At 37.2% G+C, this 26,443-nt stretch overlaps 1 protein-coding gene across 1 annotated transcript; it reads right to left on the bottom strand.

Moving 5' to 3' along the window:
• Positions 1-554: 554 nt before the first annotated feature.
• Positions 555-26,437, bottom strand: LOC307122796 (uncharacterized protein). Its single transcript, XM_079811014.1, has 9 exons — positions 26,376-26,437; positions 21,780-22,082; positions 21,446-21,688; positions 16,437-16,651; positions 10,230-10,356; positions 8,885-9,145; positions 8,451-8,780; positions 8,041-8,274; positions 555-2,078 (listed from the first exon to the last, which is right to left on the bottom strand). Exons 1-9 carry the CDS (start codon positions 26,419-26,421, stop codon positions 1,969-1,971), a joined length of 1,869 nt encoding a protein of 622 aa, XP_079667140.1. The 5' UTR covers positions 26,422-26,437; the 3' UTR covers positions 555-1,968.
• Positions 26,438-26,443: the final 6 nt, after the last annotated feature.

Consider the following 26,443-nt stretch of genomic DNA (forward strand, 5'->3'; position numbering starts at 1 on the left):
CGAGGGAACTAAATAATAAATTGTGCGCATGATTTATAAATCGAGGGAATTAATTAGTACATTTTGCGCACAATTGACTTTTTTTTCCTTGCACGTCGATCATGTGCGGGGCTCCGTACATATTACTTAACACATTGCTTTAATTCATTTTACAAACCTAAATTAGCATTTCAAATAATATCTACGCATAACATAATGGTGTAGTTCTGCCGTGCGATTACGCGTCATTTAGCAACTTTTAGCACCAAATCGACCTGCCTTTAGCAACTTCCCCTGAAAATGAGTTGGCAACAGTGGATATTTATACCCAATCCGCCAAACTACCGTCATCGGAAAGCGAAGGCCATTCCAGAATGCAAGTTACTTTTCAAACTTTTTTTTTTCTTCTGTGTATTAACTTGCATGGATTAATTGTTCACCCTAAGACCTGTAATGTGTGCTAACAAAGTAAATAAAATCGATTTTTGATTTCATGAGGACTTTAAAGGTCCTTTATGGAACCATCGATGCCAATACAGAACCTGAAAAAATATATATTTGAGACAACAACAACAAGCTTTTCAACCAGTTTCTGTATTCATAAAAGAACACAAAAGCACAAAAATAAAAAAAGCAATATACATTCAGAGGATGCAACGTAGACATTTACAACAACTTTTTGTTGAACACATTTACACAATGTTAAAGTAGTTAGAGCACAAAATTTGTTTATGTCTTTTGCGTTAACTAACCTGTAGTGTATACAACCATATTGTGAAGTGCTCCCAACTTTGTAATGTTTGATTCAACAACTTATTTACGTTTTACTTGTGCAATTCAATGTCCCTATGAGTAAGTATAGGGTGAAAAACAACCATGAGATGATCACTGTTTTCCACGGAACTTATCATGCCATTAAAAAAGAGGAAATGAGAAAAGGATATGAACACGACTTTCAGTCTTTTGACAAATACCGTATATATGAGGACCGGAACCCACAAGGCAGGATGTAAAACATCCTCCTTGTGCCAATATTAGTTAGTTCAGTTAACATCCTTTTCTGTTGCAATCTTTGTGATTGAAGTTGTTGGCTACTGTCATCAATATTCATTTACTCAGTTGATTGATCTTTGTTTTTTCCCAAGAAGTAGATTCATGTTAATGTTTCTATTATTAGCCAGCAGTTAACTAAGTTAACTAGAAGTTTTCAGTAATAGTTAAGGTTAGGATTACAGTTAGGGTTAGTTGAAATAAATATAGCATATTTAAAGCATTCACTTATGCACCACAAGATACAAATATTATACCAGTTCTTCTGATGTTTTATAAAAATACATAGAGAAAAAGACATGCTGGACATGTAATAGTAACAAGACTATTGATGAAAGAATGTCCCAACCTCAGTATTAAAAAATGACGTGAGTGCTGTAAAAAAACAAGTTCACTTTAGCTATGAATTAAACAGTCAATGAGTAAAAATAGCGATGTCTTACATTCAGGACTAAAGAAAATGATTTTGTGGCACAGACTAATTAAACATTATTATTATTATTATTATTATTAGTGTTAGTATTATTACACCTGTGGCATGTAATATGACATTCATTACTTAATAATATTTTACAGTACATAGTAATTAACACAGACATGAAATTATGACAATAATTAAAATATGAACATATAAAGCAAAAACATTCATATAGTGGGATTTCCACAAAAACGGGTTATATTTAATGAGTGGTTATATCGAATAATTTTATATTTCATAGTTTAGTCATATTAGTACCAGAATAATCAGTAAACACACATAAAAATAAATTTTCTTTGTCCATTAAAAAAACCGTGCTGTATTGTAAAAGTTCCTAGTATACCGTAACACCCCAAGCCATGCACAATCAAGTCAATTATTTAAAGAATAATCCATAATCAAGTTTTTCACAATCTCCCTGAGGAGAAGGTCCCATTTTGAGGTCATCTCTTGCAAGTCCATCAAATGACAGAATTTGGGAAACACCTGCACTTGACTGTCACATAAGAGATGATTAGCACCACTGCCACCCCCACGCCGGTTAAAACAATAGCCCAGAATGTGGTTCTGCCTGTGGGAGAAATGACATGAATGATTATCAACGACTTCAGCAACAGAAGCGTGAATTTGCTGGTATTACAGCTCACAAAACTACCAGCCGCCATCCTGGAGCAGATTGGCAGGAACACAACAACAGTGTACTATGGGAGACTACAAGAGACTATTGTTCATAATTTTGTGTTCGATGCCCGATGAATAATTTAAATGTAAATGTGCAGCTTATTCAAGACTGAAAAAAACAACAAATAAAGAATGAACTTTGTGATAAATCAATACTGAGAGTTAAAGATAAACAACTTGCTAAAATGTCACAAATACATGCTTGTTTCTTCCCTCATAGTTAGGGTCTCTGCTTAGAAAAGTACACAAGCAGTAACACATATACGCCTAGGCCACTCTGGATCAGAAGATCTCATTGTTATAAGTCTTAAAGGGTGGTTGGTATTTGCTGTGACGAACAATTTGTTGTTATAGTGTTGTTGATTAGCCTGACGTCGTCATACTCAATTCTAGTCAGAATTTGAGTCTTACTGCTCCGTTGGGCTGTGATTATGGGGCGTGTTTCAACCAAACCAGGAAAGATCTCAATTGGATAGACCTACAACCAATCAGAGCAACGGAGCGACGCATAACGTTATTGTCAAATGTCAACAGAACTCAACTGCACTGTGTTGCCATGTCCGTGGGTTGAAGCGACCCCAATTATGTGATATACAAACCCATGAATGCGATTTTTAGCTGCCAGCCCTGCCAAAATAACATATTTTACCCCTCAAATGCCTTTTTTTCCCGAAGACCCCCCCTGGAAAGCTATTGGGCTTGTTTTTGGCTAGTTTTGAGGAACGTTAGCAAATGGGTTTTGTTGTAAAAACTTGGCAACCCTGTCTGCACGCACGCTGGAATAAGTAGCCTAACGTTAGAAGAAAAACATGTAAACGATCTTTGCCGGTGTTGTAAAAAAAAGAATTTAAGGATACACAGAGTACTTACCAACACGATCATCATTTTTGAGAGAAATAGTAAAGGTGAATGCATATCCGAACAAGTTCTCCGTTTAGGATTAGAACAAATTCAACCCAAGCGGCTTTTGATGACGTGGATGATTACGTTAATGTTGATAATTTGTCCATCATCGTCTAAAGCCCGCCCTGACAATTTCATTGGTCCGAACAGTTTCTGTTGGGGGATAATTACTTCTCTACCGATCAATTCCAGACCGAACTGCCCGAGTAAAAATGTTGTGGGCGGAGCTAAGTTCGGCTGGCATCCAGGCTAGTTGTTGATATTTAAGAAAGAAGTTTGCTTAGTTGAGCTAACTTAAAATAATATGGCAACTTATCGCATTCAACTTTTTAAGTTAACTGAACTTATCCACTCCAGTTCAGTAATCAACTTGAATACTTTTGTTCATCTAATGAGTACAAGGTAATCTTTTGAACTAAAAACTTCTTGTCAGGACAACCAAAGAATGTTTAGAATGTCAAGCAGCAACAACCATAGATTTCCATCTCCATTTTTTCATTTTCAAAGTACATGACACAAACATAATTTGCCTCTTAAAACTAGAGGCACACAGTTTACCAGTTTTTGGTAACTGGAGCAAATTAGTTGGGCCAACTTGAAAAAAAGGCAACCTTTTAGGCAACCTCAACTTGTTTTTTTAGCTGAACAAAAGTTTTTAAATGACTTTAACTGGAGCGAGTTTGTAATCTTAACTTAAATTATGAATTGGTCAAAACAGTCTGATCTACTAGCATTTGTTTGGACCGCCTCGCGCCTCCCCAGAGCCTCATGCCAAAGTAAAGTGACAGCTGACTTGATGATGTAAAGCCAATATTTAAAGTTTATTTGTTTGTCCTTTGAAATACTATAATAGTTAAAAGACATAGCTAACATTAAGACAATGTGTTTTGTGATGCTGTATTCAGTGTTTCCCACACATAGACTAATTAGTGGCGGTGCGCCACAGAATCAACAACGGCCGCCACATATTGCGCGTCGTTATTCATTAACTTTTTTAAATCTCACGCCAAACTGCCAAACCTGCTTTTGATATGAAAGTCTAAGCTTTTCAAATTTAATACGAAATTCAAACAATAAATAGCGTTTTGGCTCTAATGTGGCATAACAGTTAAAGCCAGAGGCGTTAAAAAAACGATTTGCGACATGCTCTCACCTCCCGGCTGCGCGCGCGGTCACGTGGTTCACACAAACCAGCGCTCTGTCAATGCATTTGAATGGCTTAAGCGGATACACACCAGTTTTACTATACAGGTATTTGCATACATTTTTTATTACGTCAACCATATTTACAGGATCATTTTATTATGGAGAGTGATGGAGTTGCAACATTGTTAACATTAATATTAATGTTTTTCTTGTATTTAGCTCTCAGGTATTCCTTACTAATTGCTCACACTCATAGGCTACGCATTGATTGTCAAATGTGACTATACACCTAAATTATTTTTCAATTAAATAAATGTTATATATTTTAGTTTAATAAGATTTATTTAATATTTCGAGGATATCTTTTGGTACTAAATAGGCCTACTATTTGTGCAATAATTATGGTCCATTAATGTCCACTTAAAATATTTTTTATTATTTATATTACAATTAGTGTAGTAATTAAGGTTAAAATAGAGAATTCCAATGCAAAGCGGCAAATTAGAGTCATTTTGTGGCTGGAAAAATAATCATTTTAATTTGTAATGCCATGGTTTATCCACCAGGTGCTTGCATGGCGCTTTAATAAATATACATGTATCTAGTCTGGTTGCTCAAAAAAGTAATGCAGATCACAACTGCTTACCTATTTTTAGCTTTTGCATTTTAATAAATATTTAGACATGATCAAACACTAGATTTCTTTAAATGTGAAATTTAAAAAAGTTAATAACTTATATCCAAATATTTTTAATGATACTTATATAAGCACACACACAACTGAATATTAATGAATGTGAGCAAATATAATTTAACTAGATTAAAATAGTGCTAAAAAGGCAAACTTATTTTCCCCTATATGTACAGTAGGCTATACACATATGAATTGATACTGAATCAAGATCGAAAACGATACCACCCCCATCCCATGCCACCGCCCGCCCGCCACCACAAATTGGTTTCTAATCTGAGGGAAACACTGTGTATTATTCTGTTTGTTAACTAAATAGGAGAAGTGAAACATACAATTAGACCAAAACAAGGGTCTATGAAAACATATTTTTAATTTAACATTTGCCAAGTGAACAAAGTGCAAACAAGTGATGGGTGTCTAAAAACAGGCCAAAGAACAGACGTTTCAGCCCATGCTTTCTTCAATACTCATTCTTTATTCTGTTTGTTAAAAATGTATTATGCAGTACCTTACAATATTGCTCTGACTGTGTGTGTGTGTGTGTGTGTGTGTGTGTGTGTGTGTGTGTGTGTGTGTGTGTGTGTGTGTGTGTGTGTGTGTGTGTGTGTGTGTGTGTGTGTGTGTGTGTGTGTGTGTGTGTGTGTGTGTGTGTGACAGTGAGTCAGGCGTATACATGTCAGTCAGCGCGACATCGCACGTTCGTAGAGAGCTTTATTCAGTCCATTTTAAATTCTGAATATGGCTGCCTCTGAAATGGGTCAAACCATCTATATTACCTGAGAAGTTCAAGTAAATAAGCTTGAAAGCCGCACTCATTCAAGGATGTGCATTTATTGCATGGACGGAGAAAGCATGGCCATAAACTCTGCCTATGGTCTTCTTTGGCTGCCCGCGAACAGTGTCTACTTTGACCCGCCCTAAAACACTGTAGTTGTAGCTGAGGCCTGGACAAGTTTGATTCGTGTTGTCGACATGTCGAGAAGACGCTGTTTATTGCGCTGCCAAAGAAAATACACTTTGCTGCAACCCGAATGAATACGGTAAAACCGACTCCGTCATTGCTGTTTGTATCAATGACTACGCTTACATGGACAGCAGTAATCTACCGGTGATTATTGACCTTATTCTGAATAAGACAATATTCTGATTAAGGTGTTTACATGAGTTGCTTTTAGAATATTCCGTTCATGTTCCCGTTTTACATGTTATAGAACATAGCTCGATTATTGGCACGCCATTACATCCCCATGCCACGCTACGCTGTCCGACGTCCAATCATAGCGCGACTTTCGTGGGTCTGTTAAAATCAATGGGCTCAGTCAACCCGCTGTAACTTTACCTGCGAGTGTCGCTGTTGGACAGTGTTACTTTATAAAAACCGAGTGATTTTTATACTTTTTAATGTAATTTTTATATATACGTTGTTTTATTTTAGTAATATTATATATTGTGTCTTTCAGGTTTTTTTTAAGAGACACTGCCCATATTGCCTCCTTCTTGACAGCCTTCATTTCGAATAATAGCTTTGATTTATGATGAAAATTAAGGTTTCAAAAGGTTTTTTTCTGCCGTCGAGCCACAGGCGTTCACTGAATGCCCATATGGCTCAACGACATTTCAGACTGACAGATGGGCTACGTAAAAGATAAACGGGACATTTGAGCACTTTGTTACTGTTTTGTATGCGCTGTTATATTAATTATAATTCAAATTCTGTTTTATTTGTCACAATATTATTGATGATTGTTGAGAGGGGCACTTTTGATAAATTTTTTAAAAAGGGCAGGGGCTCGAGCCCCCAAAGCCCTCCCCTCTGCACTTGCCTGGTGTGTGTGTGTCCTGTCATAAAATGCGGCGAAAACTCCTACACAGCGTTAAAAGTTAGATTAAGGTGTGTACATGTCTACAATGCACTTCGATAATGCGACTAAAATAGGCACACTTCGATTTTTGTTTAATTCGAGTATGGCTTTAACCGGATTAAGGTAATTAGAAATCGCTGTTTACATGGTAGTTTCTTAATCAGAGTATAGTCTTAATCAGATTAATATTGGAGTATTGTTGTCCATGTAAACGTACTGAATGTGTATCCAATGCTGACTCTGAGGAAGATCCGCAGCTGAAACTCAGGTACGCTAATGGCCGTTTTGTTTCCCACACGTGCTGTAAACAGTCGACCAATCCCAACAAACTGGGCCGCCTGACCAATTAGAGTAGAGGAAGCTCTCGGAAAGGAGGGGTTTAGAGAGACTGAATCCTTTATCAAGCCATTTCTTACATGAGGTAGTGTGTAGTGTGAAGAACTTTTTAATAATCTAAAGAACCTTTTTTCATTATAATGAATCTTTTGTGGAATGGAAACAAACATTCCATGGATGTTAAAGGTTCTTTGTGCAAACATAAAGAACCTTTATGTTTAGGAGTGTATGACGTATTATTATAGGCCAAATGCGGAAACGAGTGGTTCCATAGTGCCAAAGTCAAAGGGTTTTTGAAATGGGTTGTAATAAAGTCTGTCTATCATAAGCTCAAGATATTTTTGATATTTTTCTATATAAATATATATCAGTAAAAACCCCTTGTGATTGTTTAAAGCTTTTGATTGTCTTGAAAAAAGCAGTTGGTAAAATGGGACTGTAGACCTTGTCGGAACATTAAACAATTACACCGAACAGGTAAACTTAAACTCATCTTCTCACTATAGTCTGCTTGTACAGCCTGTCTGTGTTCATAATCACACTCTTGCAAACTATTATTGAAAATAAAGACTGAAGTAGTTTATAGGTAAAGTGTACAGCTTGTGTTTTACTTTTAACTTCTGCTGATTGTATTTAGGCTTCAAGTTTCATAAATATTGTGTTCATTTGTGAAGATTATCATGATGAACAAAGCGTGTAAGAATCATAAACTTTTGTTGGTCACGGAGCTTTCTTTCTGTAAAGCCAATAGAACAATCCTATTGGGCTTTTATTGAGGGAACCTGAGTGATGCCAACTTCCGGGTTGGCCTACAAAAATGCATCATCACTGCAGTGCTCTATTGAACCGTAAGAATGTAGAAATCAGTAACTTTAAACTGGGAGGCAGATTAGTGTTTATTCAAAACTGACCTGTAGATTTGAGGACGAACACTTTGGTGTCTCGTCCCTGAGAGTTTGTGGCAATGCACGTGTAGTTTCCTGGACCGAGTTTGGAGGACTGGATCACTGAGGATTGGGTCGTCTCTTTCAGATGTATTGAGTGCCATGAGTACGTAGGAGCCGGGTTTGCCTTCACTGTACAGTTTAGCGTGACCTCATTGTTTATATTGATGGTCTCTATTGAACTGGAGTGTTTTGGTTTATCTGAGAAGGACAGAGAAACATTTCTCAGCACAACAGCCCCATGATGAGCAGCTCTTATTAATAGATCAGCTGAAATCTTTTTTGCATGTTAATTCACTTCATAATATGAATAATCCTTCACACTAGAAGGCCTTTCAGAAAATATGAAATAAATAGCAAGCAATAAATAAACTTACAGTAAACTTCAACATTGAGAGTTTCTGATGAGACTTTAGGAGGAGGTTGAGGTCCTTCTTCTCCCAGTTCCAGCTCTGCTTCACACCTGTACTGAGCCCCATCATCAGCTCTGTCTGGACGGATCAGGAGTTTAGATGTTTTATTGACTGGAGTCTTGATGGTGTCAGTGAAGGTGGTTTGATCCACCAGAGTCTGTCCTTTGTACCATTTGACAGTGAGATACTGAACAGGAGCCACATTGAGAACGTCACACTGGAGCTCATACTGGCTTCCCTCCATCATTGGTCCGTTGTGATTCACAGTGCTGATGGACACACTGTCTGGAGTCTCTGTGGAGGAAGATTTACACACTCTAATATCTGCTGTCATGAATGTACATATGTTAGATATTTCTGAGGATGAAAAGATGAAAATATCAATAACAGAAACTCACTGTAAACAGTCACTGGGAGCTCTGATATACACTGGTCATCATTGTAGTTTATGAAGCAGGATGGCTGTATGTCCCATTCTGTCAGGTTTGAGACGCTCCATGTGATCAGACTGTCTGTGCTCATAGGCACTGCTCCCTCACTGGCTTCCCATCCCATCCCTTCATGCACGACGGAAGTGTTACAGTCAGCCGAAACAGAATCGCCGAACTTCACAACAACTCTCTGTGGGTTGAGCTGAACAGGACATGCAGCATGTGTACCTGTTAAACACATTGAGGAATTCAGAATATAGGCATGCAGGTATTATTTACTTGACACACTAAACAATGGTAAGCAAACACTCACATATTAAGAAAAAGGACTGGTCTATATTATTGGCCAGGATCTGGTCTTGTAGAAGACGATCAGTCTATAACAGTTTATTACACCGTTTAAAACAAAGTGGCTGATCAATTCTCATCATATTAGCATTAAACTATTGAACTTCACTGATACAGCAGGATCTTTGTAAGCTACAGTATATACAATGACAAGCGGGCAGCCGTAAACCAGTTTTTACTGTGATATTATAGATATTTTACTTAAAATAGTCAAAGAAAGCTTTTTTTATTTTATCTGATTATTGTTTCTCCATTGATATGCATTTTGTTCTGTCTCAGGCCCATGTTTCCAATGTGTCCTTTCTCTTTTAGAAATAAATTCTAAGTACTTGTTCTGCAGATTAACAAAAGTCTTGTGGGTTTGGAACGACATGAGGGTGAGTAATTAATGACAGAATTTTCCTTTTTGTGTCAAACCCATTACCCACACAACTCACACTTATTAATATGATATACTGTACAATTCTATAAATTAAAAAAAATTATCGGTTACAGTATCTGAACTCTTCAAGGACAAGTGTCTACTTTTTTATCGCTTCATGTTGTATTTAGCTGTTTTTAAGTAGCCTACCCTGTAAACACACACCAAAAAATATATTTGTGGAAATATCATCATTCAATTCTTTATAATAAAAGCTGACATTGTCATAACTCATGTCATGACTGTATTGCTTTTTAAAGGGCATACCTATCTATACAAATCCAAAGATGACATGCTAAAGAATTTGCCAGCACTAAAAATACTATGTACTCAAGCACAGATCATATCACATTACAAGCACTCACTAGTACAGTATGGCGACTGTACAGTAATGAATTAGCTTTTAAACTCAAACATGTCCGCATTTGAAAACAGAGAAAATATAGGTCAACGATGCCCGGAACCAAGTAAAACGCTACCGGTTAATGAATGTTGTCGCTTTATGTATAGGTAGAATAAAAAAGGAACTAAGTCAATACAAACCTGTAAGATTCACAAACAGTAAAACTGCAAAGAGACAATAAAGTCCACAGAAATATTGCAGCATATTAAAGGTGTTGAAGGAAATCGTCGACCGGACTAAAGGCGCTGTTAAAAGGCTGCGGCGAATAAATAATTAATGCGTCGCCCGAGACAGCAAAGAGTGACTGTCCAGTGGTTCGAGAGAAAACCCCACCCAAATCACAACTGGATATGATTTACAACATAAGAAGTAGAACCTATAGAAATGAAACCATTCAGTAAGTCCAAATGGGAGGATCCTCGGACGGGCAAAAAACACAGTCTCGTATACTTTCACTTCAATCCTCTGACTCTCTAACGCGACGGAGACAGAATACGATATTTTAGTGGAGAGCATTCACTGTTTGGTTGACATATCACAATGTTATTTTGTCGAAGTAAAACATCTCAATGTTGGAACAGTTGTCGAATAAAGTTTATTATATGTTGAAACTTGGGAACCAATCTCAAATTACACCAATCAGAAACGAGACAGAACCATAAAACTTATTTTGCATGTGCTCTCTCTCTCTCTCTCTCTCTCTCTCTCTCTCTCTCTCTCTCTCTCTCTCTCTCTCTCTCTCTCTCTCTCTCTCTCTCTCTCTCTCTCTCTGGAGATCCCTCTTTGCCTGCAAAGGACCAGCTGCTGGGTTATACTTGGTAAAGTTTTTCTGCAAAGATTCATTTTTGATTCATAAAAGTTTTTTTAAAAAAATGTTTTTATCTAGGCTACTGTATTTTCCTCATACTGTCTTATGGTTACATTAATGTCTATGAATTTAAATATGTGGGGGACTGATGTAACATTTGACTTCTCAATCAATATTGTGACTCTTAACATTGCTTGAAAAACATTTGGTGACTGTTAACAAGTAGAACACAGATACAAGTAGAACACAGATACAAGTTACCAACATAACAATTGTATCCAGATATTTCAAAAGGTTTTTGAGTAATAATGACAACATGATCAAAATGTGTTACATTTGCCCCCGGTCTCCCCTACACGTTGACCACATACATTTTTACAATGTTTGAGGTATACAACTCTTGCAGGACAAACAAGAGTGCATTTGCAAACACTGGATTTGCTCTTGTAGCCTATTTTAGTTGCGAATAGGGGAAAGCGGGGTTGGTTGGCACACTTTTCACTCTCTGTCATATTTGTCAGTCATGCTATATGTTAAAATAATCTAATCAGTAACAACTCTGAAAGGTTAAGATCTCGGCTAATCAACAGATACATTTAATGTACACAAATGATTTCTATTTTTTTTTTATTCATCATTAAAGTCATGTTGTGCGCTTGTGCCAACCAGCCCCAGTATGGGGGTTAATTGGCACATGCAATGGGGTTGGTTGGCAGGCACAGATGCTGAAGTTACAAAGAATGAGGTGACAAATATAAAGAACTTGAGCATTTAATTCAAACATTCAAGCAAAGTATCTGCTTAGTGTGCTGAATGGTATTTTGATGTCCTTTGCTATGCTCTAATTCTTCTGTTTTGAGTCTTCACCTGTCTGGCTGTCTCTAGCATAATCTGTGCTGGTGTCTTTCCTCCGTCTATTGTTCTTAATGGCACATGTGTCAACCAAACCCACCCACATTAGGACACACCTCTTTACTGACATGATGTTAGCCACATAGCATAGCTCATCAGAGACTTTTAAATTTCATATCAAAATATAGATTATTCCTATCTCTTATAAACTGAAATCCTTACATTTTATATATCTCTATCTATCATAGTTCTAAAATGTATTTAGTTGGGGGAACCATTTTTTTGTTTTGACACTGTAAAATAGAAAAGTTGTCCTCACAGTTAGTGACAGTTGGATGATTTTAGCAAATTGGTGTGTACAGGTCAAGTTGGCAGTCATTTTAATGTTATATATTTTTTGGCAACACCCTCTAGTGTACTGCAATTTAACTGTGTGCCAACCAACCCTTGACCCAACCAGTCCCACTCTCCCCTATACATTGTTTGATGCATTTGTATGGAATGTGTATGGACAATATTCAAAAGCAATTGCAAATCGCATACGTCGGTTGTGACATAATGGAAACAAATGCGTGATTTGCAATTGCGTTTGGATTTTCTTTTCCGTGTAGGCCTACGTTCACATGTTTATAAAAAATAAAATCTAAAAATAACCTGCAGGGAACGTTCTTTGTAGGTTATAAAATAAAACCCAAAAATAACCTGCAGGGAACATTCCCTGTAGGTTATAAAATAAAACCTAAAAACAACCTGCAGGGAACGTTCTTTAGGTTACAAAAAAAGATCCAATAGAGAATGTACCCAGAACGTTTTTATTTGGTTCCCCCAAAAATAACCATATGGGAATGGTAGAGGAACATTCGTGTTTGCTGGGTTAGTTGTGGGGTTAAACAATATCTTAATTTCTTCTTGACTTGCAAGTTTCTTTTTTGGTTTCTTTTTGGTTCAGTCTTCATTTGTGTTTCCATTATGTCACAGCGTATTGAAGGGTGGATTCTGAAATCCACTGCCGCTTCAATATACCTACAGTATACACTCACCTAAAGGATTATTAGGGACACATGTTCAATTTCTCATTAATGCAATTATCTAATCAACCAATCACATGGCAGTTGCTTCAATGCATTTAGGGGTGTGGTCCTGGTCAAGACAATCTCCTGAACTCCAAACTGAATGTCAGAATGGGAAAGAAAGGTGATTTAAGCAATTTTGAGCGTGGCATGGTTGTTGGTGCCAGACGGGCCGGTCTGAGTATTTCACAATCTGCTCAGTTACTGGGATTTTCACGCACAACCATTTCTAGGGTTTACAAAGAATGGTGTGAAAAGGGAAAAACATCCAGTATGCGGCAGTCCTGTGGGCGAAAATGCCTTGTTGATGCTAGAGGTCAGAGGAGAATGGGCCGACTGATTCAAGCTGATAGAAGAGCAACTTTGACTGAAATAACCACTCGTTACAACCGAGGTATGCAGCAAAGCATTTGTGAAGCCACAACACGCACAACCTTGAGGCGGATGGGCTACAACAGCAGAAGACCCCACCGGGTACCACTCATCTCCTCTACAAATAGGAAAAAGAGGCTACAATTTTCACGAGCTCGCCAAAATTGGGCAGTTGAAGACTGGAAAAATGTTGCCTGGTCTGATGAGTCTTGATTTTTATTGAGACATTCAGATGGTAGAGTCAGAATTTGGCATAAACAGAATGAGAACATGGATCCATCATGCCTTGTTACCACTGTGCAGGCTGGTGGTGGTGGTGTAATGGTGTGGGGGATGTTTTCTTGGCACACTTTAGGCCCCTTAGTGCCAATTGGGCATCGCTTAAATGCCACGGCCTACCTGAGCATTGTTTCTGACCATGTCGATCCCTTTATGACCACCATGTACCCATCCCCTGATGGCTACTTCCAGCAGGATAATGCACCATGTCACAAAGCTCGAATCATTTCAAATTGGTTTCTTGAACATGACAATGAGTTCACTGTACTAAAATGGCCCCCACAGTCACCAGATCTCAACCCAATAGAGCATCTTTGGGATGTGGTGGAACGGGAGCTTCGTGCCCTGGATGTGCATCCCACAAATCTCCATCAACTGCAAGATGCTATCCTATCAATATGGGCCAACCTTTCTAAAGAATGCTTTCAGCCCCTTGTTGAATCAATGCCACATAGAATTACTGCAGTTCTGAAGGCGAAAAGGGGTCAAACACAGTATTAGTATGGTGTTCCTAATAATCCTTTAGGTGAGTGTATATATACAAATTAAATTCATAATCAAAGCCTTAATCAATATTTATCCTCCAATATTATTATTATGATTTCTAATGATTCATTGCAGTTATATTACTATATCAATAGGACCAATGATTGTTGTTTCTTCCTTTCATTTCATATTATACTTAATTCATTTTTCTATTATTTCCTTTTACTGAAACACTAAAGAATTGTATGAATATTGCCTGTACTATTGTCTGTTACAGTCACTGAGAGTAAGCACGTGTTATCAGTATGTTTTGGGAAACATTCTGGTTAGAGCTGGAGCTCAGCCAACTCCAACCTTGGAGAGACTGTGTATCTGTGTATGTGCGTATTATTATCTGTTTCAGATCAGTGGAGGTGGACTTCTTGTTCTGGGCAAGCTGGCGCCTGCTCCAGATCTGGAAGGTCACTACGTGCCTACTCGCAGGGGTAAACAAGTGATCTGATTAACTGACAATGTGTGGAAATTTGCCATGACTGTCTATTTTCTCTTAGCCATTCAGAATAATTAAACTTGCATTAATGACGTGGCTAGACCTTGAATACAGTATAACTTGAGAAATTGTATATACGATAGGGCAAGTAGAGAGGGAGCACGGCCTACGAACTCCTTGTGAGACCTGAAGCTGGCTTCTGCCCATGAAACTATTCTTCAGTACATTTTTCTTTTATTAATTGCACTCCTGACTCTTGGTCTTCATTTTTCACTAGTGGTCTTGGGTCCTAAACAGTTACCCCAACAGTATGTGTGCACAAATTGAAAATATTGCTTTTGAATATAGTCCGAAATATCATTCCATACTCTATAGTTGTGCACAATGAAATAAGTCTGTAAATAACAAGAAGCAAACAATCAGAAAAGGCCAAATAGAAAGACAACTGAGGTAAAATATTATTGTTTAGTTGCATATTACAACACTCTGCATTTACCCCTTGATACAGTTGTTCAATAGAAAATAGGATGTTCAATTATTTTGCAAGATGGGTAAAAAGCACAAATATTTTTATTTTAGATTTTTTTTAAACAAAGTAGGTGTTCTTAAAATCTTTTCAACAAATGCATGTACAAAAATTCAAAATCACATACAGTATATGCCATGTGTTAATAAGGACAGACGGTGTAATTTCCATAAAATTTAAACCCCACAATAATACAGGTGAGATTACATTCTACATGAAACACAGTTCAAACACAAATGACAATTCAGTCATCATTTACTCACCCCATGTCATGCTCAACTTGTATGACTTTCAATGTTTTGTGGAACACAAGAGGTGAAAAATCTTTATACAGTTCTTTTCCATACAACCGCAGTTCACCTATCAGGCTGCAAAGATAAATTGTTCATAAATTTCTACTTTTCTGTGCCCGAAAAACACACACACACACACACACACACACACACACACACACACACACACACACACACACACACACACACACACACACACACACACACACACACACACACACACACACACACACACACACACACACACACACACACACACACACACACACACACACACACACACACACACACACACACACACACACACACACACACACACACACACACACACACACACACACACACACACACACACACACACACACACGAGGGTAAGGAAATTATGACAGACTTGTCATTTATGAGTTAGCTATGCTTTTAACATTATTATACAGCATGAGCCATAAAACTGGCACACTTATTTTATGTCCAGCGTTTTTTGTTTTAATACAGACTATGAGGCCTGAGAGAATTTTCCCACAGGTTTAGCATGAGAGACCTCATACACAAGCTTTCACTTCTTCACAGTCAACAACCTCTAAAGTGCGGATTTATCCAGAGGAAGGAATACTTTGTTTAATGGAGTAACAGACTCAACTGTGGTGCCTTTCTAAATATATACCGTGTAGCATTTTACAAAACATAAACTGATCAATGTGCCTGAGACATACACAAGTCTTGTTCCACAATCTAACAAGAGCTTAAAATTCCCTTAAACTAGTGTACAAAGCAAATATTAAATCAACCAAGTCATATTACTTTGTAGTCGAAGAATATCAAGAATCATCAAGATCCTGAAAATGTCCAATGCAGGCATTCGGTCCGTAACTTGAAATTCATTCAGGATTTCTTTGTCATGAGCTCAACATTTGTTCTGTCAGATCTTTTCCTCTGGTCATTTAAACAGCAGATTGCGGGAAATTAGACGTTTATTCCGTGATGGGGTTAACAGTTGATGAAAACTGGATCTAAGAGAGAAGTGAATGGGCCAATGCTCCGTATTTAAGTTATGAAGAAACTAGCCTCAGAACAGAGACCTAGAGACTTCCAGTGTAAAAAAAAAAAAAAAATTCCCCAATGTGGACAGTGGGGCTAGGCAGATGCAACAAACCCAGGGATTCATAACCTAAGCAAGGATATTGCTCTGCGAGAGTTTCTTCATAGGGATGGAGGTGTCTTTGCCATTCTGTGCTATGTTTCCATTCTGTGCACAAGGCTTGGCATCCTTCAGGCTATAACGGCCCATCTTGGCTGTTTTGTAGTAGATAGAGTAGATGAAGATGAAGATGACTGAGATGAATGCCACTGTGATGGCAACAAGTCCTGCTATTAAGGGCAGGTAATCCTCTGTGTCAAGAGAAATAAAACACACCAAAAGATCAGTCACTATCTAAGCAAACGAACAACAGTTAATAATGCTAAATATCCAAGTGACCTGAAGAAAACAATACTTCATGCTTTTGCTTTATGTCACCCTGTACCACAAAACCAGTCATAAGGGTCAATTTATTTAACTTTAAATGTATACATCACTCGGAAGCCAAATAAATAAGCTTTCCATTGATGTATGGTTTGTTAGGATGGGACAACATTTGGTCAAGATACAACTATTTGAAAATCTGGAATCTGAGGGTGCAAAAAAAAATCGAAATATTGAGAAAATTGCCTTTAAAGGATTAGTTCACTTCAAAATGAAAATTTCGGGATAATTTACTCACCCCCATCTCATCCAAGATGTCATGCCTTTCTTTCTTCAGTCGAAAAGAAATACATTTTTTTTGAGGAAAACATTCAAGGATTTTTCTTCACACCATTGACTTCCATGACAACCGAAATGTTGAAGGTCCAAATCAATGCAGTTTCGAAGGGCTTCAGAGGCTCTGCGCGATCCCAGACGAGGAATAGGGTCTTATCTAACGAAAGCATCGGTCATTTAAATGTTTTTTTTAAATGAATATACTTTTTAACCTAAATTGCTCATCTTACGCTGCTCTGCAATGTGTCAAAGATTGCGCAATCACGCCGTAAAGGTCACGTTAGATGTAGGCAAAAGTACCGCCCCGTGTTTACAAAGCGCACATGCGAAGACTAATACAAACGCCCTATAGCAAAAAAAAAAGGTAAAACAACGATGTCGGACGTTTTTGAAGTTGAAGATGAAGTGTTTTTTGGTAAAGGGTGTGTGTATTAGTCCTCGCACGTTCGCTTGGGGCAGTACCTCCGCCGAAGTCTAGTGTGGCGTTTCCGACGTGATTGCGCAATCCGTGGCACGTCACAGAGCAGCGCAAGATGAGCAATTTAGGTTAAAAAGTATATTAATTTTCTTTTAAATGTCTGATGGTTTCGCTAGATAAGACCCTAAGATAAGAAGCCCTATGAAGCGCTTTGAAACTGCATTGATTTGAACCGTCAACATTTCGGTTGCCATGGAAGTCTATGATGTGGAAAGAAATCCTGGAATGTTTTCCTCAAAAAACATATTTTCTTTTCGACTGAAGAAAGAAAGACATGAACATCTTGGATGAGATGGGGTTGAGTAAAATATCAGGAAATTTTCATTTTGAAGAGAACTAATCCTTTAAAGCAGTGGTTTTCAAACCCTGGGTTAAAAAATGGGTCGCAAGAATGATTTAAGGGAAATGGAGTTACATTAAAAATAAAAAAACAGCAACATTTGTTTTCATAAAATCAGTCTATAGGCCTATATAAAAGAAATAAATACACAATATATTTGACTTAAATAGTTAAAAGATTAACAAAAAGAAAGCAATGCAAGTAAACACTTTTTGATAGATGTCCTACTCTTATTATCTGTATGACTAAAATAATTTTTCCTCTGCTTGTTCGCCTCACGCGCACACACAACATATTCAAGCATTGCAAACTTGACATCGCAGCGTGTTCATTATCAGCATAAAATAGTCAACCTAACATATAAAAAGTAACACAGCTCAGTTTAAATATCAGTAGTAGCCTACGATTCGTGCCATTCAGCGTGAGCACAGCCGCTGTGGTGTTTCCAAGTGAAGAGGATGTTTTTTTCCATCAACATTGGGACGCGAGTGGAGTACAAAACCTATAATAAATAACGGTTTAGCATCCAAATACATCCCGAATATGGAAACATTTGGATTCAAATGAGAGAGTTAGGCTATGCTGGTTATTTATAGTCTCTACTTGTATTTTTTAATTCTTGATCTGTTCTGAATACCGTTAAATTTAAAGGATTTTGTAACGCATTGTGTCCGGAGGAAAATAGGGTTAGCTCACTTAACTGGAGTTATTGCAGACATGGGGGCGATGGACATTCCACAGCTCCACTTTATTCCCTGTGAAACTCGCGTAACAGTCCGTCACAAACTCTATACCGTCCACAGCGTTACTTAACAAACAAAACAACTTGATTTGAGCAACAGAAAACAGAAAATAACCCGCAAACATGGGAGCGCTCAAGGCGCAGTGCGCACTTAAATTGCAGACAGTTCAACAGGGAGCGCGCAGCTCTTAAAGGGGCCACACTATATTCCTACTCGTTACAATTTGTTGTGGAGTGAGGGGAACTAAAATAACCTATAGCTATGTTTGTAGAGTTAACATTTTGCTTTACTTACCGGTATTATTTCTGAATGCAACTTTTAAATCAAATCAAACGATTAATTGGTTAAAATTCTTGTTGGTTAACGGTAACCAGTTAATTAGCGTCCCATATACACTGTAAAAAAAAAATTGGGGGAAAAATTGTGACAATTGATCATTACATATTGGCCCAATAAATGACTTCCAAATAATTATCCCCATGCAAAAATATGCATTGTACTAATCATAGCTTAAGGTCTTAACTCAAAATTAAAATGGTATATTCACCGAACATATTTAATTGTGCTCAGTCAATCTATGAAGTCGAAGTGAAAAATCCATGTTGGCTGAACAAGTCCTACGTCAGAAAAACGGTATACGCATGCGCAAAATGCGCTTGAAAAAAAACGTTTGTGTGGAGATTTCAAATGCGGAGACGCGGGAGCGGCAGCGCGAGCGGAGTCGAACCAGCAGGTGCTGAAGACCGAAACAGACATTCCCAAGAGAATAGAGATATTCATCGTCACAAGACGTTGGTGAGTATTTAGCATTGAAATTATTCTCCAGAGTTTTGCTTTATGACCCGGTATGAAGTTTAAAAGACATTTTGTAGAATCACGAGTTCATGCATTCATTGGTTTCATGAGTGTGTTCTCGTTTACTCTAAGGGTAGCCAATAGTTTTATTTTCCTCATGTCTTATATGTCTAAAATGATAGGTAATAAGTAAATTAAGTCATTTGTGTGATATATGCGGCATGCGACTGTTGAACACGGTGCGTTTGGCATCGGCCTCTTTCAGGGCTTAAGTTATTGCCTTTTAATATCAAACACATCAAGCTCGATTTTCTTATTCACCCATTCATTCGTCTCATCCTCATTATATAATGAAGAAACTTCTGTTCTGTCATTTGCCAGATGTGATGCAGGGAAACGTTGCCATTAATGTTAGTTTTTATTTTTATTTGCAGGTTTTTAGCCTGCAGTGCCGTGTTTTCTTCACCACTTTAAGACATCCTGTTATGCAGAAGACTTCTTGAATATTCAGAGTTTTTCCTTATTGAAAATAAGGTATTTTCACCAAATATCCTGTGTTGGAATTTACTTGTTAATAAAGTAATGTGATAAAATGTCAACCCTGTTGTCTGTTTCTGTATTTTGCTTAATATATTTATGTTTTTAGTAATTTTTGTCTTTTGGGACAGTGAGAAATAAACAATTGTTACTACAATTTAAAATATTTAATTGGACCAACCTCACAGTTTCACTGTAAAACATTTCTCCAATTCAAAATTTTCTAGTGAGCGATTGAAAAATTGGCCAAATTGAAAAATTTAGATGTGATCGGTCACTAGAAAACTTTAAATTGGAGAGGCCTGACATTTTTTACAGTGTTGGTAAATTACATTTTTCCATTGGCTCAACATATTATTTCTAATTGAGCCCATGCTAACAGGCTGTTGCCACAATTGATAAAATTCAATTCACAGAAATTCAATTTGGCCAATTGAAAAATTTAGATGTGACCAGTCACTAGAAAATTTTGAGTTGGGAAGATTATAAATTTTTTACAGTGTATAGGCCTAGCTATCAAATTAGTGCAAAATAATCTTTGCATTGCGAATGCATTAATAATCAAAAGCGATTGTGTGGAAAAGTGCTGAGCTGAATTTGTGCCATCTATTGGTTTAATGGAGAATAGAGTCAAATGGCCCATTGAGTATTCTTATGCTTGGCTTGACTTGTTTGAGTGTAAACGGTTGTAGGCCTATATATGGGTCGCGAAAAAAAAAAAAAAAAAGGTTGCTCTTAAAAAGTTTTGAAAACCACTACTTTAAAGTTGTCCAAATGAAGTCCTTTGCAATGCATATTACTAATACTAATTTAATTTTTTTAGATATTTACTGTAGGAAATTTACAAAATATCTTCATGGAACATTATCTTTACTTAATATCCTAATGTTTTTGGCATAAAAGAAAAATATATTACTGATACAGATAATTTTGACAAATATGATATATACCCGTGCAAATTGTGACTGGTTTTGTGGTCCAGGGTCATATATCAGAAGCAAACAAGCAAAATGAAATGGCTGATCATAAGCACCAGTTATAACACCCAAGCACACAAAAGATGTATAACATTTAAACCATGTTTGTTTATCATAACAGTAAAATTAAGAGTGAAGCTGAATGAAGGATCTGAGAATCTTAATAATAATAATAATAATAATAATGAGTTACAGGCTTCCAGCGTCACAAGTCGATTTTTTGAAACGGTAATTTTCCATTGCCTTTGCTTTGGTACAATAACATTTGTTGAATCGAAATATTTGAATGAATTCATTCATTACAATTTGGATCATTTGATTCATTATGATTTGCTACATTCATTGTGTATTTTAACTACTGTGAGCTGAACATCATAAACGTGATTTTTAAAAAGTGTTTGGCCTGATCAAACTCCTACTTTAAACTCCTACTCCTATTTTAAATGAATACTGCAAGAAAGTGGAAGCAGCTGTTGGAAATGTAAACCAAAAAGTACACAAAAATGCATAGTTACCTTTTAATACCACTTTTACACGTCTGATGGTGGTGTTAACAGAATTGATGGCAATGCAGTACACATCCCCTGGTGTTGAATCTGTTATAGTAAGAGTTTCACTATAAACTGGATTGTTTGTGCTGAGATTCCAGCTGATGTTTGGTGTTGGGTTTCCCTCGGCTTCACAAACAAGCACCACTGGATATCCTCGAAACACAGGCACTTTGAGAGGCAGTTTGGTCTCATTGATGATCGGTTTAACTGCAGGAAGGAGCGGAAAAAAAACAGGTTTCACATGTTTATAATTACGACCACTTTGATAAGTGTTTAAGTGTTAAATGATTATACTTACAGTGTACAGTAATGTTGAGAAGTTCTGATGAGACTCTAGGAGGTTGAGGTCCTCCCAGTTCCAGCTCTGCTTCACACCAGTACTGAGCTCCATCATCAGCTCTGTTTGGACTGATCTGGAGTGTAGAATTATTACGGACTGAAGTATTGAAGGGGTCTGTGGAGATTGTTTGATTCACCAGATGCTGTCTGCTGTACCATCTCACAGAAACCCTCTTAGCCACAGTGTGAATGTCACACTTGAGCACATATTCCTCGCCCGCTATCATTGGTCTGTTGTGATTCCCAGCGCTGATGGAAATATCTGGAAGACATATTAAGCAATAACTAAAATGCAATAACACAAAACTGCATCACAAATACTTAAAAATACAAGCAAAATACAAATACTTTTCATTTATAGAAAAAAAATACCATTACAGAAATTTAATTTTAAAAACGTATCCCTGCTAAAAAGGGGAGTGGTTGTTTTGACACAAGCTAGCTAGTTTGTAGCTGGTATGTTGCAACTATTGCTCTTTGACCACCAATGACCATCAACCATGTTCCAAAGCACAGTCATCATCTTGAGATGCATTTTCCAACACACTGGCCTTTTGCTTCCATTCTGTGAAATGGTTAACTTCCTGTTTTGCATTGTGAGCAGTGTGGTATTTCCAGTGAATGTTGGTGTGCTGTGATTTTTTTGGACTTCATAGAGAAATGTTTCTATTTATCCCTATATATAAAAATGTTTGAATCAGCATACACTAGTTTGCAGGTCTTAGCTGGTTTGCAATGACCCAAACCCCTCTTAACTAGCCAGACATGGGAAACCACCCAAGGACCGCCTTAGATTTAAGATTTGGGTAACACTTTACAATAAGGTTGTATTAGTTAACAATAGTTAATGCATTAGTTAACATCAACTAACCATGAACAACACCTCTGTTCAGCATTAGTTAATCTCTGTTAACATTATTTAATAAAAATTCAGCTGTTAATGGTTTGTTCATGTTAGTTCACGTTGCATTAACTAATGTTAACAAGATTTCAATAATGCATTAGTAAATGTCCAAATTAACATTAACAAAGATAAACAAATGCTTTATAAGAGCAGTTAATTATTAGTTCATGTTAACTAATGAACCTTATTGTAAAGTGTTACCAAGATTTGCATGGTTTTAAGACTTTTTGTTGTTGTTGCAGGAATCCAAACACTGCTTGTATGTTATTCCTGAAGCAAGACAATCATCAGCAAGTTGGTTGAAACTTTAGCCAGGCTCAACTAACACTGAAAATGATGTTAACATTTGAAAGTAGGCTAAGGCAGTGTTTCCCAACCGGGGTGCCGAGGCCCTTCAAATATATATTTTTCAAATAATTCTCTCTTTGTAAACTTTGTTCAATGCATGCGAGTGCTGCCGTATGTTCGAATATGACCAGTCATTTTCGCCGTCATCACCCGGGTTTAGTGCCAGAAGACGTGAATGAGAAGACTCGCGCGCGCTGTGAGAAAATGTGTCTCTGTGCACTTATCCGAAAGCGCGCACACATCGCACAGCGCGCAGATATTGAGTTATCTTTCAAGTCTTGCTCTTGAACGGACAAACTTACACAAAAACTATGTCAACAACATGTCCATCTTGATGAGTATTCTAGCAGACAGTCTGTATATGCCTTAAGCAGAGGTGAGTAGTAACGAATTACATTTACTTCGTTACATTTACTTGAGTAAATTTTTTGGGTAACTTGTACTTTTAGAGTATATTTAAAGATGGGTACTTTTACTCAAGTAAATTTCTTGTGAAGAAACTGTACTTTTACTTAGTTACTTAGAGGCTGCTTCGCGAGAGGTGGCTACGCATCACCCGCTTATAATCAGCGCACGTTTAGTCGGAAGATGATGGCCGAAGCAGAGGAAGATGTGTGTGAGCTACGGGAGGCAGATCACCCGTGGCCTCAAGTTCAGTCTATGTTTTCACTCCAAGATGTCAAAAAGAATAGTTTCATAGTGTGATGCATGTTGTGTGCACCAAAACGAACTGACATCTCTCAGCATACAAGAATTCCACCCTGAAAAGAACATGTAGCGGTAAGTGTCACAATGATGCCTATATTTGAACACTATTAATGGTCATTTTGTAACTATGGGAAATGTTCCCTTATTATAATACTATTTCACACACTGTCCGAGTGTTTTCCTCATATGCGCTCTTGTGCAAGCAATGACAAATCGTTTGAATCCTCCAAACAACACACGTCCACAAACAAACGTTCACATCTTCACATTTACATATCCTTTTCTTCACAAAACGAAACAAATTGAATAGCCTAATGTGACGTCTTGCATTTATACACAAATCCGGACATACACCTGTCTGAAGTGTAGAAAATACATACAAATAAAAACGGTATTGTATTTTATTCCTACCTAAAGAATAGCCTATATACTTATAAAAAATATAAGAACAAAGTATGTTTAAAGAAGAGCTCTAGTTAGCCCAGCACACCATTAATTTACACTGTTTAACCATTAATCACACACACACACACACACACACACACACACACACACACACACACACACACACACACACACACACACACACACACACACACACACACACACACACACACACACACACACACACACACACGATTCATTAGCTTACATGAGTTAACATTAACTAATAATTAACTGCACTTATAAAGCACTTATTTATCTAACTACTACATGAACTAACATGAATAAACCATGAACAGCTGGATTTTTATTAACTAACATTAACAAAGATTAACTAATGCTGAACAGAGGTGTTGTTCATGGTTAGTTCATGTTAACTAATGCATGAACTAATGTTAACTATTACAACCTTATTGTAAAGTGTTACAGAGAGGTGTGTGAAAGCTCTCCAAGTACTGAAATTCAGGGTTTTCGCTTCTTATCAATCATATTTAAAGTAACTAGTAACTCTACTTGAGTAGTTTTCTCATCGAATACTTTTTTACTCTTACTCAAGTAAATATTAGGATTGTTACTTTTACTTTTACTTGAGTAAATATTTCCGTAAGTACTTGTACTTTTACTTGAGTACAGATTTTGGCTACTCTACCCACCTCTGGCCTTAAGTGAACTTTATACAGTCGAGAAAGACGACGCATATCCGAGCATTAGGTCTTAAAGGGGCAGTAGCCTTTACTGCTGTCTGTTTAATGTCAAACAACAAAAGACAAGGACATCACTCACTGCTCTTGATTGAATAGTTTTTGTAAGTTTAATAGGATTCATTTTTAATTTATATAGTCAAATATGCAATGTTATTTTACATTTGATCAATTTCTGTACCTGAAAACTAATATTGACGTACCTAAAAATCCTGAAAAGCATAGTTTATTTTATTAGTATCTTTGCTCGATAGTATTTATTTGTGCTGCTGCTTGTATTTAAATTATTTGTTCTTATTATTTTCTTTATTTTTATTTTGACAGTAGACCTTTTTTCCCTGAACATAGCAAATACTGAACTGTACCGAAATGGTGAACCTAAAACCGTGATACAAACCGAGCCGTGAGCAATCTGTACCGTTACACCCCTAGCGTAACGTATGCGAGGGGGTGCCACAAAATGGAGAACATTTTCAAAGGGTGCCATGACCGAAAAAAGGTTGGGAAACACTGGGCTAAGGGAATCACACTGTGTAATATAGGGTGACCAAACGTCCTGTTTTCCCAGGACATGTCCTGTTTTCAAGTTCTGTCCTGTCCCAAATATAACAATTTTCTATCCATACAGAGGGGGCATACTTTAAATGTATTGAAATTAATAAGGAATCATTGAGTAAACTTCCGAGTATCATTTGAGTATCTCATTGCTGGGCCGAGTGTCCTGGTTTTTGGTAATCAAAATATGGTCACCCTAGTGTAATAATAACTTCAGGATTCCCTTAACTTGTCTAACGGTAACCAAGACTTGTTAAATACTGGACTATTCGCAAAAATGTATCTATTTATCCCAATACATAAAAATGTTTGAATCAGCATACACTAGTTTGCAGGTCTTAGCTGGTTTACAATGACCCAAACCCCTTTTAACTAGCCAGACATGGGAAACCACCCAAGGACCGCCTTAGATTTAAGATTTGCATGGTTTTAAGACTTTTTTTTGCAGGAATCCAAACACTGCATGTATGTATGAGTTATTCCTGAAGCAAGACAGAAACTTTAGCCAGGCTCAACAAACACTGAAAATGATGTTAACATTTGAAAGTAGGCTAAGGGAATCACACTACTGTGTAATAATAACTTCAGGATTCCCTTGTCTAACGGTAACCAAGACTTGTTAATTAAATACTAGACGACTAGTATATTCACAATTGCTACCAGACTAACGTTACTTGGCTGTGGTTAAACAGGCTGAAAATGATAACAAACACATTGTATCTTGTTTGACAACGTAATCGCTAGGCTATTTAAACAGTGTTACGCAAAAGTCTTTTCAGAAGCAAGACGTTATCACCCTTGATGTATTTAATACAGCTTTATCAAGTTGAACACTCACTGAAAACCGTTCTTATAGATTATTTTAGATACAACATTCGTTACATAAATGTCCTACCATCCAACGCATTCAGCCGCGACAGCAGATCCAAAATTAGACACATGAAGAGTATCCGAGCGCTCTGC

The sequence above is a fragment of the Gobio gobio genome, assembly GCF_949357685.1.
Source record: "Gobio gobio genome assembly, chromosome: 1".
In the NCBI taxonomy this organism is placed as follows: domain Eukaryota; kingdom Metazoa; phylum Chordata; class Actinopteri; order Cypriniformes; family Gobionidae; genus Gobio; species Gobio gobio.

Coding starts and splice junctions, on each gene's coding strand:
- LOC307122796 (XM_079811014.1), bottom strand. CDS start 26,421: ATGTGTCTAATTTTGGATCTGCTGTCGCGGCTGAATGCGTTGGATG. Junction 22,083..26,375: donor GCGGCTGAATGCGTTGGATG/GTAGGACATTTA, acceptor TATGTCTTCCAG/ATATTTCCATCAGCGCTGGG. Junction 8,781..8,884: donor GCTCCCAGTGACTGTTTACA/GTGAGTTTCTGT, acceptor CTTCCTCCACAG/AGACTCCAGACAGTGTGTCC.